Source organism: Patagioenas fasciata, chromosome 23 (assembly GCF_037038585.1).
Source record: "Patagioenas fasciata isolate bPatFas1 chromosome 23, bPatFas1.hap1, whole genome shotgun sequence".
NCBI lineage: Eukaryota > Metazoa > Chordata > Aves > Columbiformes > Columbidae > Patagioenas > Patagioenas fasciata.
The window spans coordinates 3,391,997-3,408,571 of NC_092542.1; the positions used below are offsets into that span (position 1 = coordinate 3,391,997).

Below are 16,575 nucleotides of genomic sequence, written 5' to 3' on the forward strand. Positions count from 1 at the left end.
CTAACTGCTTTTAACTCAATTTGAATTTTTATCAAGTATGAGGTTAAATATTTTCAGTAGTCAAATTAGAATCATATAGTTCCACCTTTTGTTTAAGTTACAACTCTTTCCTATGATTTTTGTATGTTCCTTAGTTATGTAGAATATAGTTGAATTGTGTAATTAATTGCAAATACTGATATTTAGTAGGTATTAGTGCCTAGATTGTGCACTGCAGTTTCATTGAAAATCATGCCTGTTCATTGTAGGTGGTAACTCCAGAACTGCGATGGTTGCTGCTTTGAGTCCGGCAGACATTAATTACGATGAAACTTTGAGCACTTTAAGGTACTTTCTTTTTATCTGAGATGCGCATGGGTAGCTGTTAGTTCTAATGGCCACATGCTATCCCTCAAACCTTTGGGTTATTATAATTTGAGAAAATCTGTAGGGAAGAAGACTTAGTACTGGCAAGAACTGAATTACCCTGAAAAAGGAAAACCAGTGTATTGTGTGTGAATAGGGAGCTAGGGATTTATTGGCTACTCTTAACTTGAAAAATCAAACTCACCTTCTTGTGTTCGTATGGTCTTTCCCTAAAATTGAGCATAGTAGTCAAGCTGAGGCTTCAAAGTACTGAATAAAGTGGACGTTTGGCTTGTTTAGCCTGCAGACTTCATGGGTGAACAAGAAATAAGTAAAAAAAAAACTTGCCTGTTGCATATACTGGTAACTGGACTGTGAACTGGCTGAAGGGAAGAAACCAGAGAGTGATGGTCAATGGGACGGAGTCCAGTTGAGGCCTGGATCCAGTGCAGTGCCTCAGGGGTCAGTACTGGGGCCGGTATTATTCAATATATTCATCAATGATTTGGACGAGGGAATAGAGTGCAGTATCAGCAAGTTTGCTCATGACACCAAGCTGGGAGGAGTGGCTGACACGCCAGAGGCTGTGCTGCCATCCAGAGACCTGCCCAGGGAGGTTGTGGAGTCTCCTTCTCTGCAGACATTCAAACCCGCCTGGACCCCTTCCTGTGGAACCTCAGCTGGGTGTTCCTGCTCCATGGGGGGATTGCACTGGATGAGCTTTCCAGGTCCCTTCCAACCCCTGACATTCTGGGATTCTGTGAATTCATCTTTAATACGACGTGTCTTTTTTGCAGCAATACCTTGTATTAAATATACATTCAAATACATGACTGAATGTAATCCAGGGTTCTCTTCTAACATACAGCTGCAAGCTAGATGTCTCCTATATTACTGCATTCCTGTGTTGCAGATGAGCACTCACATATTCGTTGGTTTGATCTGGTTTCAGATATGCTGATCGTGCAAAACAGATTAAATGCAATGCTGTTATAAATGAAGATCCCAATGCCAAGCTGGTGCGTGAGCTGAAGGAGGAGGTGACGAGGCTTAAGGATCTCCTGCGTGCCCAAGGGCTGGGAGATATTATTGACAGTAAGTGGATGACACAGACCTTACCAGCTTCAGGTTGGTCTCTCTTGTGGAGGAGGGAGAGCTGGGCATGCGAGAGGAAGGGATCTAAAACGTGGGAGTTCGGTGTGGGTCCTGATATTAAATTTCAAAAATGGTTTTAGAAGTGGCAACCTCATCTGTTTTTAAACAACCTACCCTAGGATTGTCTGTAGCATTGACAGGCTACCCTTCAAACTCTAAAGGAAAAACACGGACATTGAGTTTCTTGTTACTATAGAAATGATTTTGTGTAATAGAACTTTACACATTGAGGAGTTGCCCTGGTGAGTTATGGAGGGCTTTGTGTCTGGCTGCGAAGAAAAGGAGGATAGCTGAGATACAGAAACTTAATTTGTACTGGGAAAACAAGCATCTTCCTTTTTAAAGGGCTAAGGTTATTAGTTGATACCTGGCTTCAGTGCCATCCCTGCTCAGAAAAGAAAACAATGGCTAATTCCTGTTAAACAGTGTCCTGAGTGACAAACCATTTGTCATCTCAAAATAACCAGCTATGAAACAGCTGATTGTGAATAAGTAATGAATTCTTCTGGGGCGAGATTTTGAGTAAGGTTGGCAGAGCAGTAATTGTACTGGTTTGCTTTGCCAGCAACCTCTTAAAGCACCAGAACACACTTGTGCTTCAATTATTTCCTTGTCCTCATTCCAAACAAGGCAAATAAAAATTCTAGCTGCCACATTCTTGTGTAATACGAACAATGATTTAATTCCTGGTGGAGATGCCCATAAAAACACAGAATGTATTCCAGTGGATTAAAAGAGTCTTTGACTTAAAAACAAAAAAGTAAATGTTGCACCAGTTTCTGATTTGTCAGAGCTTATTTACCTGTGAAGCACAAGTCCTGACTTAGTCACAGACTGCTTAAAGATGTGTAACATGTATTTACCTCTTCATTTGCTTGTTTTCAAGAGCATGGGGCCAGAAGACAATGAAATGCAGGTGTTTTCATGTTTGGCACAGTCAGCGTTTTCTGGTTCTAAATCAAAACTGAAAAAAATAACGTTACTGACAATTGTGTTTTGTTTCTTTAAACATAAAATAGTATTCTCTTCCCTTCCTATGTCACTGGTGAACCTTCAATTTTGATCCTTCTTGTATTTTCCCTCCTGCTTTTCCCTTTTCAGTTGATCCAATGGGAGATGAATACTCTGGAAGTGGAGGCAAATGTGTGTATTGTGTGGTTCTCTTTTTAACCTGCTTTCTCTGGGTCAGCTTTGAACTGAGCTTTGCATGCCAGCATTTCTCACAGGGAAATCCCAGACAGAACGCTCGCTGTGGAATGCAAGGCGGTGTCAGGGAAAGCAGCTTAACCAGCGTTTCTTAGATTGAGTCGACTGTCAGAAAAAAAACGCAGAGTTTAAAGTGCAACACATTCATTACTTCGTTTCTGCCAGCATATAGAAGGGAAAGTGGTAATTCTTTAGTCAGTTTTCATGACCGCCAACAGTTTAGATTTGAACTAGAAAAATCTTTTTCTCAAATCTTAAGTTCCTCAGTTGAAACAGTTTGTGCTCACCTAGCTTCTTGGCCTTTTAGTATCCCTTTTCCACCTATTTGGTTTAGGTGTGTCAATTGATTAACTCAAGATGAATGTTATCAGTCCTTCCTGGAGGCAGAGATTTATTTTCTATAGTCTCTTTTAAAGAAAAAAAAAAAAGTTGGAATAATAAAGGTCTCTTTGAGCTCAAATACTTGGTTGCAAATGATTAACTTAATAGGGTTAAAAGAGTCAGCAAATAGTGTTTTATTTCTGTTCTAGTGTTTGCTTCTATGAAAGGGAAATAAATGTAGGCCGCTGCAAGAGAAACCCATTCTCTGTAAATTTTGGGTTTGTAGATTTTTAAACACTTTCAGTCAGTCTTCTTCACCCTCCCTCAAACACTATAAACTGGAAGAGATCTGTCTGAAATTTCCTACAACTAAAGCTACTGGTGGTGTAAAGACTCATCCTGGCCTTGTTTTACATTCCGATGCTGCTTCCAGCGTGTGCGTATGTCAGCGTGTGAAAGCTGCAGCCTCCAGGAGCAGCGTGCATGATGTCCAGGGTTTGGTTCTCTGTGGTCACAGCAGCCGCGAAAACTAATTGCAAGTGCCACTTCCTTTATCTCCAGGGGTGCATGTGTCTGTGGGCCTTTGAGGCTTCATCCTCCCTGCTCTGCCATGCCTGCTTCCCTCGTCCCCACGCCGTTCCCTTCCCTTAACCTGCTTTTCTTCTGGCAAACTCCCACCCCTGCTTCCTGGATTTGCAGATGGTGGTTTTCAAACTGACTCGATGCAATCAGCAGTGTCATGAGGCTGAAACAGCAGGTTGAATGTGGAGTGAACTAGGGCATGAGGCTGACAATAGCAGAATTGTTCAGGGTAAGAGTAGAGGAGATGTAGGAGGACATGGAAATTTATGCAATGTCTGGGCGAGCATCCATTTTTGGAAGTGTGAAGCCCTTGTTTATAACTTGCAAGGTCTGACTTGATCTGTTTCTTTCCAAAAGATGCTTATTTTAAAGGATTTGTTTTTGAAATAGAATGCAAACAATCAAAACTATTAAAACTGAGCTATTTCTTAGCCTGCTATTTCCATGTCAGTTTTTTTTTGGTGTGTGATTATTCTGAGGATATGGTTTATAGACATATCTGAGAAGCTAAGTAAGATTAAAATAAATTGCCTTTTGATACTCATTCTGAAATCATTCATGCACCTTTTCCTTGTTTTCTGTCTTTCAAGGAGGCATCTTTCAGGCCTTTGTAGGGGTTTTAAGGCCTTCCTCATCTAAACTAAGACCAGAAAGCTTTAAAGGAGCCTCTGTAATGTGAGAGCCTTATCAGGTAGCTCACCGATCAGCTATCTTAGATACCCCCTTTTTTAGGTGAGGAGGGTCAAGAGGTAACATAATTACTGTGAATTCATGTTGTCCCTGTCATGGACTGACGGGTGATTTACGTGCTCTCCCGTGACAATTTAAAGAGAGTTCTTTGTCCTTGCGGTCTGGGTGGTTTGGCAGCAGAGCCACTGCTGCGATAAAGATGTACCTAACCATCCTTTTAACTAAAGGAGTCTGGGAGACGATGTTTTGCCAAGTTTAAGGGGTTGGTGTCTGTTCAGACTTCAACCCAAAATGTCAATAGTCTCATGAGGAGCTGAATCTGCTCCTGGCCTGAGCTCCATGGTGCTCAGTTTAGTGTTCAGTTAGGAAGTGGATGGTTTATTTTTTAGCACATGTGTAATTTATTGTTTTCAAGCTTTTTTGATCAGAAGGGTTTATGATACAGTCCTTACTAGTAATCCTCAGGGTCTGAATTGAATTATTGTTTTGGATACTTTTAATATTAAAAGACTGAACAGAACTGCCATCTAAAAATTACAAAACTTGTCTTGTTGCTGCTTAAATGCTTTCCTCTTACACTGGTATTTCCTTCCTTTCCCTTTCCCTCTTCCTTCCCTCTTCCTATTTTCCTTTTTCCCACCTTTCTGCTTTCCCTCTGTCTGTGTGTCTTTCTCCCAGATTTGAAAGATTTTCAGAACAATAAACATAGATACTTGCTAGCCTCCGAGAATCAACGTCCTGGCAATTTTTCCACAGCCTCCATGGGGTCCCTCACTGCATCTCCATCCTCCTGCTCTCTCAGTAGTCAGGTGGGCTTAACATCTGTGTCCAGTATACAGGAAAGAATCATGTCCACACCTGGAGGAGAAGAGGCGATTGAACGTTTGAAGGTAGGAATCGCTCTAGGTTAAGGATGCTGTTATTTTGGTCTTTTCCAAGGCTAAATAGGAGTGAATCTGGGAGAATTTTCCTTCACAATATATCCAGTATGCTGCTGTTTCTGTAGGAAGTTGTGTGAAACCCACTTGCACCTTAAAAAGGGCACTTAACTGCGGTGGGCCAGAAGCTGGGTTCATGGACCGCCTTCCCTGTTAGGATTATTTAGGTTTAATTGTAGCCCGGAGCTACAGCGAAATTATAAATGAAAATCTTGATTCATGTTTACAGGTCCTCTAATGCAGTGGTAATTATGGAAAATTTGATCTTAAGTGTAGACTTCAGGAGGCCTGGTCAGCACTAGTGTGGACAAAGTCTGGCTAGGAAATGCACTGGGCTTCAGAAAACCAAATTACTCCCAAGTTGAAAAAAGGAGGAAGAATAATCCTGCCACTGTTGTATTCGCCCAGCCCCCACAGATTAAAATGTGAGGCACACAGAATAGCATGCTTCATCCAGACAATAGCGGCCTTGTCCCAATTCTGCATAGAACTGAACCGCATCAAAAGTGCATTACAGCAAAGTATTTCTTAATTTTTATGAAAGCCCCCCCAGTCTCCACGGGTGGATGAGTGGGGAGAGCTGGCTGTGTTGGATCTGGGCTTCGTTCTCATGTCTTGTCCATGAGGCACTGCCGCGGGGATCGGAGTGGGCTGGAACACACACTGCAGATCCCTTTCCTATTAGAAACCCGCTGTTGCCATGGGAATAACGGTGTGGTCTCTGCAGTTTCTTGGCATCCAGTTACTGAACGATGTCTGTAAATCTAAAGAAAAAAGGCAAAATAGTGGAGGTGGTTCAAACTAGTCTGATTGTGGTTAAATATGAACTTGTCTTTTCTTCTCAGCTTGCCTTCAATGCTGTTTACACTTTTAAAAATGAAGAAAGACAACTTAGAGTTTCAAAGTGCTGAGAGTACTTTTTATAAGAAAAATTAGAGGTCTAGAACTGAGCATAAACTTTAATTGCTCTGTGTATTATACAAAGAACTTTGAGAATAATTGTTTAACAGCTTCTGGGATTTTCACACAGGAATCTGAGAAGATCATTGCAGAGCTGAATGAAACATGGGAGGAGAAGCTGAGGAAAACGGAAGCCATTAGGATGGAAAGGTCAGGAATCAGAAGTGCTGTAGATGTAGATGGTCTCTAGAAAATGGAGAAGTGTGGAAAATGGAGAATGTTACTCTGTTTAAAAGCAGTGGAACAGCAGAATATTGCTGCTTGATAGTTCTGCTGACCCTTGTGTTACATCTAACAGCAGGGGCAGTGTTGAGAGAAAGCTTTATTCCTTCCTGCATCTCCTACAGTTAAAGTGTTTACCAGTGTAACTCAGGTAATATCCTGAGCTGCTACATTGACTTCAGCTGTGAAACAGGATGGAAACCTTCTCTCCTTCTTAATTTCCACCATTCTCTTACATTCCAGAAATTCTGGCCCTGAAGTTAAGGAGAAAAGTTTGGGTTTAGTACCAGAGCATCTGAAATTACAGAACAGCTCCAGCTTTCCAGCAGTGGTTTGATTGTGTCTTAGAACAACAAGACAGATGCTTAATAATTGTCGGAAAGTGGGTGCTGTTCTGCTGGCCTGTAACTTCTGGGAATAAGTTTAGAAACTTGCCCTGTTGTGTTATGAGGTAGTGACAGTCCTGGCTGTACCATCAGTGGATCAGGTTTAAAGTCTCATGTATTTCATTACATGGCTTTCATTAGACCTTATTTTGTTTAAGAAGTCTAAATATGGTCAATATCTTGCTTTTCTCTCCCAGGGAGGCGTTGTTAGCAGAAATGGGAGTTGCCATTCGGGAAGATGGAGGAACACTGGGAGTCTTCTCACCTAAAAAGGTAGAGAAAATTTGTAACTATCACATCGTGTCTCCAAAAGCCTGATCAATCTGGGAAGAGAGGGTGGTGAGGGAGCTGCCATGGACAGGAGGGCTTGTATTCATGTAGGACACAGAAGAACATAAGTGAGGTTTGAACTCTGAGTAGTAACTTCCTTTTACAATATCTTGTTGGAAATAGCTTTAGTGTTAGAATCCCTCAAAACACTCAACATCTAAGGGTTATTTTGCCCATAATAGTGAATTTGGATGCTGTTCCTCATACAAGTGATGTAACACAGTACTTAATGCTTTTAGGGAGCTGTGGAAATGCCGCTGGTTTGTAAAGACACTAATTCGTTGAGTGTTCTTTACATTTCTTTCTCTTATGTTATGGAACCTCATCTCCTTTTAGATTTTCCCTCAGAGGCCCTCATCTCTTTTTGATGACTCTTTTGGTGCATTTTCAGCTGATCAGGTTTGTGTATAAATGCCAGCTTGATTAAGTAGTTGCTTTGGTAATAGATAGTATTTATGTTTACCCATATAGGATTTATTAGGAGAAGTAAAACTCGTTGACCTAGTCCTGTTGCTTCTGTTCCTTGCTATCCTTGCACTCAGATTTCATTAGTTCTCCTTCTAGTAACTGTAGCTGTTCTTGTGAAAATTTAAAGATGTAGATGGCAAAATTGAAGGGATTTTTTATAAAGATTTAAAACGTCTGAGGTACCAGTATAGACCTAATCATATGCTACTAGGGCAGCACTGTATTTTTACCGGCTGAGCTGTAAATTTAACTTTGTTAGGTGAATTTTGTCCACTAATTAAAAGGTCTTACGTTGTGCAATCATTGCTGTATCTACCAGTTTCGCCTTTGATGGCCGGAAACTTCTTGAAATGGATTGTGGAAATTAAATTGCTTTTGCAGTTGTCAGAGATGGGAGGAGGGAAAATCCTTCGCCTGGGTGGTGCTGTGCTGGAGAATGTTGAAGGCATAACTGGCTGGATGAATAACAGATCTCAGAATGAGTGAACAGTCAGTTTTGCTAGCATCATATTTCACATTGTTGAGCTTTATTTCTTACAAAGCTCTCTGCCTGTGAAAGACCCCTGCAGACTTTGAGTGTAGTAAATGAACTCGGATGCTAAAACGCGTTATTTTCAAAGTGTCCAAGTGGTACAAGCTGTAGCAGTGTTACAGCAGTTGAGATTTGGTGTCTGTCCAGTTTTCTCTTGACTTACGACCTTTTATACAGCTTCAAATGTTGATGTGGATGCAGTGAGCAGCAGTCATGGCATGAGACATCTTTACCTGCAGTTTTAGGAGGCCTCAGTATTTTTAGGGATGAAAATGTTGCCTTGTTTTTTCTCGCTTTATAGTTAAGTCTCCCATTGGGCAATTGACTGTCTGGCTTCTTAATTCAAACATAAATTTCACTGTGAACATCCAGTAATTCCTGAGCTTCTGTGAACTGAGTGCCTTTAGCATCTCTGTTAAGTAAACTTTTTGCAGCTTGAATAAGTTGATGGAAGCAAAGTTCTCAAGGAATCTGAGCCAAATTAATTTCCTTTTGCTAAATTTATTTTGAGGGTAGCAAAGGGACAAGTAGCTTATTAACAGTTTTATTTCTCTTTTTATCATCTTTAATTCTGTTTAACCATTTTTGCCTTTTCTTTTATGCTTGTGCTTACTGCTATCTCACTGGCCAGATTTTCACACCAAGGCCTTGTGACTTGTTTGCTGATTCCAATGGGGTTTTTTCACCAAAGAAGGTTGGTTTAGTAACCGTAGTGGATTTAAATTTAGAAGAGCTTTAGATGAAGAGCTTTGTAGTTGTTTGTATCAGAGACTGTTGGTAGTTTTAGATTTTCTTTGCCAAGCGAGCCCCTGACCTGAACTGCCCAAGAAAAGCCGAAGGTGATTCAGTTTCAAGATTTTACTGAAGAAACCTTCTCTGTGGTTGGAGTTCCCTTACCAAAGTGTACAGAGACTTTACAAGGAATCTTTTTTTTTTTCAGCAGAAGCCTTTATTTCTTTGGGTGATATTTCAGATAAATACACAATTTGAGCTGTATTTCTGCTGTTACTGCGTGATGCTCTTCAGTACTGCAAGAGACTATGTGTGGAAAAAAAGCATTATGGAATAACCTCAATACACAAAGCAAAACTGCTGGATTAATGTACATCCTACACAGCTGTGGGAAGAAACCTGAAAGTAGCTCTTCAGTTCTTAATTAACTTTTCTTTTTGTTCTTTCAGACTCCTCATCTTGTAAACCTTAACGAAGATCCACTCATGTCTGAATGTCTACTTTACTACATCAAAGATGGCATTACTAGGTGAGGATTGGTGCTAATATGCTCTGAAGTCTGCTGCTTTGCTTGCTTAAATCCCTATGCTGGAGACACCGTGGGTTTAAATAATAATTGTGCCTTGAGCTATTCAACTGCAGGTACAAATAAAGCCTGAGATTGCTGTAGGAGGAAAAAAATACAGAAATGCACTTTCCTTTAAGTTGATTTTGTGCTTTGAAAGTAATATGTGCAGTCACTCAGCTGTGTAAGGAGTTCGTTACAACACATGGGCGGTAAAAGAAAGCATGATATGCCTTGGAAGATAAATGAAAACAAAAGTAATAAAACTTACTGAAATTGTCTCTGAAATTTTGATAGGTGGAGGATTGAAAAGCATAGTAATTGATAAAAGCAACTGGAATATGGATATGCTCACTTTATTATTTAAATAAACTGTTATCTCCATGCTTCTACACAATTAATGTGTTCTGCATTCACATATATGAGATTAAATTTAATTGCTAGATTTGGAATTTAAACCAGATTTTATCCCAAAACAAGTAGAGTATTGTCCTGCGCAGGGTTGTAGGAGGTGTCTGATTTGTTCGTGAAATATCTTCTGTTGGACCCAGGGTTGGCCAAGCTGATGCTGAGCGAAGGCAAGACATTGTACTGAGCGGGGCTCATATCAAAGAGGAACACTGTATCTTCCGAAGTGAGAGGAACAACAATGGTGAAGGTAAAAAAACCTACTTCTCCTGCCAAAGTATTCCTGAATCTTTCACTCCTCACTTGTTAGTTGGCCAGGGAATATTGATATGTGAAAACTTCTTTTACTTCGAGAAAATCATCAACTTAGACTGACCGTTTTTTGGAGTCCTAAAGGACGAAAATGACATTGAAGTGATAATAGCTTCACATTGCAGGCTACAGTCAGTGTAAGAGTTAAGTTCTGTTCGTGCGTAACTATAAAGAAGAAAATTCAAAGAGAAAAAATAATGATTTCCAACTGCAATATGGAGATGTGATATGTGGATATGTGATACTGTGATGTCGGTTGTATTGATTTTTCTCCTGGGGCTTTCTTGCTTTTTTTAACCAGCATGGTACCAAGGAGTGATCCGCTTGTATTTCTTTTAGATGTTAGTAGAAAGATGGGCAGAAAATGAGGGGCCTGTAGGCTTGCACACTTCTGTTTCTATACAGTGCTCTCTAAAGTCTCATTCATAAATGTTGTTTTCTTCGTAGTTATTGTTACTTTGGAGCCTTGTGAACGATCAGAAACCTACGTTAATGGCAAGAGGGTTGTACAGCCTGTGCAGCTGCGCTCAGGTGAGAACTGTCAGAATGGATATTTTTGTAGATTCTCCATCTAAGAATTGTCTGTGTGTGACATTTGCATTGTATGTGGAGCACGCTGGGTGCAGTTAGAGGACAACAGTGTTACCTTTTTGATGTGTAATTTTAAACAGAAGTTGGTACCATTCTTCTCTTGGCAACAGTTTTCTTCCATTGCTGCACTAGCTGTAAGTGCACTTGAGTATTCCCTGCCACACAGCATCCTGCTTGTCCTTCTGCTTACCCTGATATTATTCAAATCCGTTCCTGCCCAAGCCTCTTGCCCTTGGCAGTCTCTGTGAGACAGAGCAGACAGGCTGCCAACTGCTGATGGAAAATTCCCAGTTTCCTGGCAGAGCGGAGATCTGACCCTCTGCAGGAGTACAAGAGCTTCTCTTTGCTCTTATTCCATTTCCCACCCAGTTTCCTGCATTCCTTTAGAAATGCATCTGGGGAAGAATTAGAGAGGAGGGAGTGACTTCCCTAAATAGTGGGGTTTAAGTCTTTCAAGCTTTGATGCTTTCTGTGTCCTCCCCCCATTTTTCCACTGGTAAGAAACCAAAAAACCAACAACCAACCAACAAAAAACCCAGCCTAAAATCTTTTCATGGAACTAAGTGTACTGACTAGAGCATAAGTCTGGATGATGAAATAACAACAGTTTTTGTGATTCTGTGCCTGCATAGACCTCGTATTGAATACCGTGACTTTATAATTTACAGATTATTTTTAAAAAAAGAATAGAGATTTTTCTCTTCTGCATCTAGATAATTAAGTTACTAGAATATAGACATGGTTTCCGACATCTTTAAAGCCTGTATTTAGTGATATATTGATAATGACAATTTTGGAGGTCTACTTACTAGAATGCTTGTCTTAAATTTTAACTACACGAATATGTTCTCTGGAAGAGCAGGGCTGTTTCACTGTCTTCCGTCAAGCACGTGTCTCAGGCTTGGTGGACATCTGCTGTCTCTAGGATTTAGCTGGAAGACTGAACAATATTAGATTTTGTCATCTCTTTTGACGTTAGTGTAGAAGAAGCCATAAAATCTTTCTGTAAATCCCACTTATTAGGACTGTAATAGAATCAATACATGTAAATCACATTTTAAAAAGCAGTAAGAACCATGCATTCCAATGTTTGAAGGGTTGAAGGCTCTTCCAGGCTGAAGATTTGCTGAAGTGGCTTTGCCCGTGTTTTGGCACTGTCACTGGAGCAGAGGAATGTCCTTTAATTTCTGATCAACTCTGCTGGGATATTAGAGTAGACCCCTGAGAATGGTGTTGTCCTCTCTGAGCACTGTACAAACCAGACATTCTTTTTTTCTTGTCACCTAGATAAGGATTTCTGTATACATTCAAGTTATAGGGTGATCTTTTCTTATGCTGTTACCCAACAGGATAAACGATGTGAATCATTCAGTGATGATTTTGGAATCCTTACAGGAAGGATTTAAATTCTGTTCCTGTTTTTAGGGAATCGTATCATCATGGGTAAAAATCATGTCTTCAGATTCAACCATCCAGAGCAAGCGCGTGCAGAAAGAGAGAAAACACCATCGGCTGAGACTCCCTCTGAGCCAGTTGACTGGACCTTTGCTCAGAGGGAGCTTCTGGAGAAGCAGGGCATTGACATGAAGCAGGAGATGGAGAAAAGGTAACAAAATCACTCAGAATTTCTACTTGAAACAAAGAGGAGTCAGCTGTAGGTTATTTGGGTGGTGTCCATGCAAAACCTGAAGCTTGGAAGTTTCACTTCTGTAGTGCTGTAATAGACAAGTAACAGATTCAAAGGGGAATGACTTTTGTCAGTTGTTCAGTGGGTTGCAGGTGTAGAGTAACACCAACATGAAAATAATGACCTCTTTGGCTACTTGTGTTCTTTTGTTCATCTCCAGATTACAAGAAATGGAGATTTTGTACAAGAAGGAGAAGGAGGAAGCCGATCTCTTGTTGGAGCAGCAAAGGCTGGTATGTGTCCTTACTTAGATTAACTATGCCTTTGGCAAACAATAATTCCTGTCCTTGCTTATCTGAAAGTTTAGGAAACTTGCTTGGGTTGTCTGCACAATGCAGTTCTCCCTTTGCTTTCAAGTACTTGGTGTCTACAGTGAATTACTATCAGAACGAGAGAGCTCCTTAGTGTTAATTCAGAGATTGTAACTGACAATGAAGTGGCTTTAATTGGTTCTTGTTGGGACAGGCTGGATTTCTTGCAACCTAACCTGAAAGAAGGGCATTTATATGCCCTGTGTTTTCTGAAGTTTCTTTTCAATAGTCTAAACAGCTACTTCTTGGGATGTTTGCCTCTATTTTTGTCTTGGATCACCAGATCATACTAATTTTGTGCTGCCAAAGAGATTCCTTGAAATTGATTCATTAGGTTGATTTTTTTGAATGATGTCTCAAAGTGTTGCTGCATTGTGCATGTTTTAACCCTTCTCCCTCCCCTGCATGGAGTTCCTTGTAAGGGTCTCAATGGTCCACATGCCAATGGTGGGGCTGCGACAGGGAGCAGAGGGCAAAGGGAGCGTTAATTCATTCAGAACAATGAGAATTCCACCATTCCACCTACTTCTTCAATAGGAAGTCTGATAAATTAAGTCTGTCTTCTCACAACAAATACCTCCAGAAGCGCATAACAAATAGAAATGCACGCAATCTTCAAGCACCTTGTGAATTTCAAAAACAAGGCCAAGCCTGAAATGACATTTAGATTTCCTTAAGAAACCTGAATCTCCTGGTTCTGCTTTAACTACTTGGGGTTGTCGTCTTGCCAGAACACAAATGTAGTTGTGCCTGAATTGAAATAAAAGTTTTGAAATAATGATTTATTTGTTTGTACTATTAGTTTGAGACCACTGAGAACTGTGGGTTAAATGCATGCTGGGTTTTAAACTTTGAAGGTCTTTCCCTTCTCCCAAAAGCAGAATGAAGCAAAGTGCTGTGGCTTCTATAGGTAGAAGCTACATTATTTTTTAAAAAATTTATATTATACACTTAAAAGACTTCTGCGTCTCTAATGATCTCATTACAAGGGACTGATTTCTTGGATGGAGAGAAGTGGCTGCAGACTTCGAACTAAAGCAAGACTTAGTTCAGAAAGGAAGTTAACGTGACTGATCTTTTCATCTCTGCAATTTTAGAGTTAAAAATTGTGTAGCTGGAAGTAGTATGGCAAAAATCAGTTCAATATGAAAAGAAACATAGTTTGAGTATCGAGTTTTGGCTGTGTGTCAAAGGAGATGCAAGTGATGGAATTCACTCCCTTAAATTTAGGCTGACAGGCACACGCTAAACTATTGTATGAATTAAACATGTAAGAAATGGCTGGCTGGGGAGCTGCTTCACGTAAGGCTGCATTTCTAAAAGTGTTGTGGAGGGAATTTGTTTCCCTGTATACTTGAGATTAAGGGAAGATTCTTTAGATAGTGGGTTGTTCAACACCATGATAAAGTTGAATTCTTTCAGCTTGTTTTGGTTTTGCTGGTTTTAATTAGTGGACAAAGGTGTAAGACTATCCTGCGTTACCAATCTAATTCCTGAAGGACACCTTTCCTAGTTGGAAGGGGTCATATCAAATGAGCTCATTGGTTGTTAAGCAGTATCCTGCTTATCACAATGTCTAATGAGAACATTTCAGTGAACAGCAAAACTTTTTGTCAGATCCTGTCGCTTCTGTGTCGCTGTATGCAGGGTCTGGGCAGGATTAATGCATTTGTGGAATGGTAGTTGCATAGCAACTGGGAAATTGGGAAATGCATTTCAGCTTGTAAACGTTAAAAGTATTTACATTGCTGTGGTATCTGGTGGCAGTATCAGGTTCTCTAATGTACTGCTATGTGAGATTGATATTGAAAGATAAATATTCTTGTTCTAAGTTGGAGTCTAATCTTGGTTATAAGAAGCTGGCTAATCCTGTTTACCAGATTGTTTTGGTTTTGTGCCGAGATTCCAACCAATTTGGGTGTATGTGTGTTAGATGTACTGTGCAAAAAAGATAAATAGCTTTTATCCCCCCAAATTTACAAGAATACATATATATATATATATATATTTGCCTTGATAGTATTACTAGGGAATAGAAAAAATTGCTCTCTGTTTTACAAATTGGTTTTCTTGGTCATAATCCCTTTGCAGTAACCACTTGATATTAGCATGTGGGTATAAACCTCTGTTAATTGGTCTGGTTAACCTCTGGGTGCATGTGGGGCAATGACCAGTGTCTGTTAATCACAGAATCACAGGATGTTAGGGATTGGAAGGGACCTGGAAAGCTCATCCAGTGCAATCCCCCCATGGAGCAGGAACACCCAGCTGAGGTTCCACAGGAAGGTGTCCAGGCGGGTTTGAATGTCTGCAGAGAAGGAGACTCCACAGCCTCCCTGGGCAGCCTGGGCCAGGCTCTGCCACCCTCCCTGGGAAGAAGTTTCTTCTCAAATTTAAGTGGAACCTTTTGTGTTCCAGTTTGAAGCCATTACCCCTTGTCCTATCATTGGTTGTCACCGAGAAGAGCCTGGCTCCATCCTCCTGACACTCCCCCTTTAGATATCTGTAAACATGAATGAGGTCACCCCTCAGTCTCCTCTTCTCCAGCTCCAGAGCCCCAGCTCCCTCAGCCTTTCCTCACACGGGAGATGCTCCACTCCCTTCAGCATCTTTGTTGCCCTGCGCTGGACTCTCTCCAGCAGTTCCCTGTCCTTCTGGAACTGAGGGGCCACAACTGGACACAATATTCCAGGTTTGGTCTCCCCAGGGCAGAGTAGAGGGGCAGGAGAACCTCTCTGACCTACTGACCACCCCCTTCTAACCCACCTCAGGTACCATTGGCCTTCCTGGCCACAAGGGCCCGGTGCTGTCTCATGGTCACCCTGCTCTCCCCAGGACCCTCAGGTCCCTTCCCTCTACACTGTTCTCTAATAGGTCATTCCCCAATTTACACTGGAACCTGGGGTTGTTCCTGCCCAGATTCAAGACTCTACACTTGCCCTTGTTATATTTCATTAAATTTTTCCCCACCCAACTCTCCAGCCTGTCCAGGTCTCTGGATGGCAGCACAGCTTCCAGTGTCAGCCACTCCTCCCAGCTTGGTGTCATCAGCAAACTTGCTGATACTGCACTCTATTCCCTTGTCCAAATCATTGATGAATATATTGAATAATACCGGCCCCAGTACTGCCCCCTGAGGCACTGCACTGGATCCAGGCCTCAACTGGACTCTGCCCCATTGACCACGACTCTCTGGCTTCTTCCCTTCAGCCAGTTCGCAGTCCACCTCACTACCCGGTCATCCAGACCGCACTCCCTCAGTTCATCTGTGAGGATGTTGTGGGAGACTGTGTCAAATGCCTTACTCAAGTCAAGGCAGATCACGTCCACCACTCTACCATCATCCATCCATCTTGTTATGTCCTCATAAAAGTCAGTGAGGTTGGTCAAACGCGACTTCCCCTTGGTGAAGCCATGTTGACTGCCCCTAATGACCCTCTTCTCCCTGATATGCCTTGAGATGGCACCAAGGAGAAGTTGTTCCATCAGTTTCCCAGGGATGGAGGTGAGGCTGACCAGTGTATAGGTACCCGGGTCCTCCTTCTTGCCCTTTTTGAAGACTGGAGTGATATTTGCTTTCCTCCAGTCCTCAAGCACCTCTCCCGTTTCCCAAGACTTGGCAAAGTTGATGGAGATGATCTGCAGATTGGGCCCTCTGTCCCTCTCAGAAGGGAATTGCCTACTACAGTTACCCTTCTTTCTTATCTGAGGTGGTCTTGAGGCGTGGGGTCAACTGCCTCTTTCTGTGTGACCCCGTAGCTGGGCCTTGCGCCACATCCTCACCTACCTCCTCTTCAAGATCCAGGGCCTCAGATTTATTACAGAGGGGCACCT

The 16,575-nt window shown here is 41.5% G+C and overlaps 1 protein-coding gene across 16 annotated transcripts in view; it reads left to right on the plus strand.

Annotated features, from left to right (window-relative positions):
- Nucleotides 1-16,575, plus strand: part of KIF1B (kinesin family member 1B) — a 74,484-nt gene that overhangs the window by 18,827 nt on the left and 39,082 nt on the right. For 7 of the 16 annotated variants that reach the window (XM_071798603.1, XM_071798607.1, XM_065855236.2 and 4 more), the window contains 10 exons: nt 249-327; nt 1,298-1,440; nt 5,056-5,189; nt 6,268-6,347; nt 7,003-7,078; nt 9,317-9,396; nt 9,984-10,090; nt 10,600-10,683; nt 12,169-12,349; nt 12,591-12,663. In XM_071798603.1, the coding sequence (XP_071654704.1) occupies nt 249-327; nt 1,298-1,440; nt 5,056-5,189; nt 6,268-6,347; nt 7,003-7,078; nt 9,317-9,396; nt 9,984-10,090; nt 10,600-10,683; nt 12,169-12,349; nt 12,591-12,663 (1,037 nt within the window). Of the gene's footprint in view, nt 1-248; nt 328-1,297; nt 1,441-2,601; nt 2,644-4,977; nt 5,190-6,267; nt 6,348-7,002; nt 7,079-9,316; nt 9,397-9,983; nt 10,091-10,599; nt 10,684-12,168; nt 12,350-12,590; nt 12,664-16,575 lie in introns of all 16 variants that reach the window. The other 9 variants (XM_071798599.1, XM_065855232.2, XM_071798604.1 and 6 more) reach the window with 3 other exon arrangements.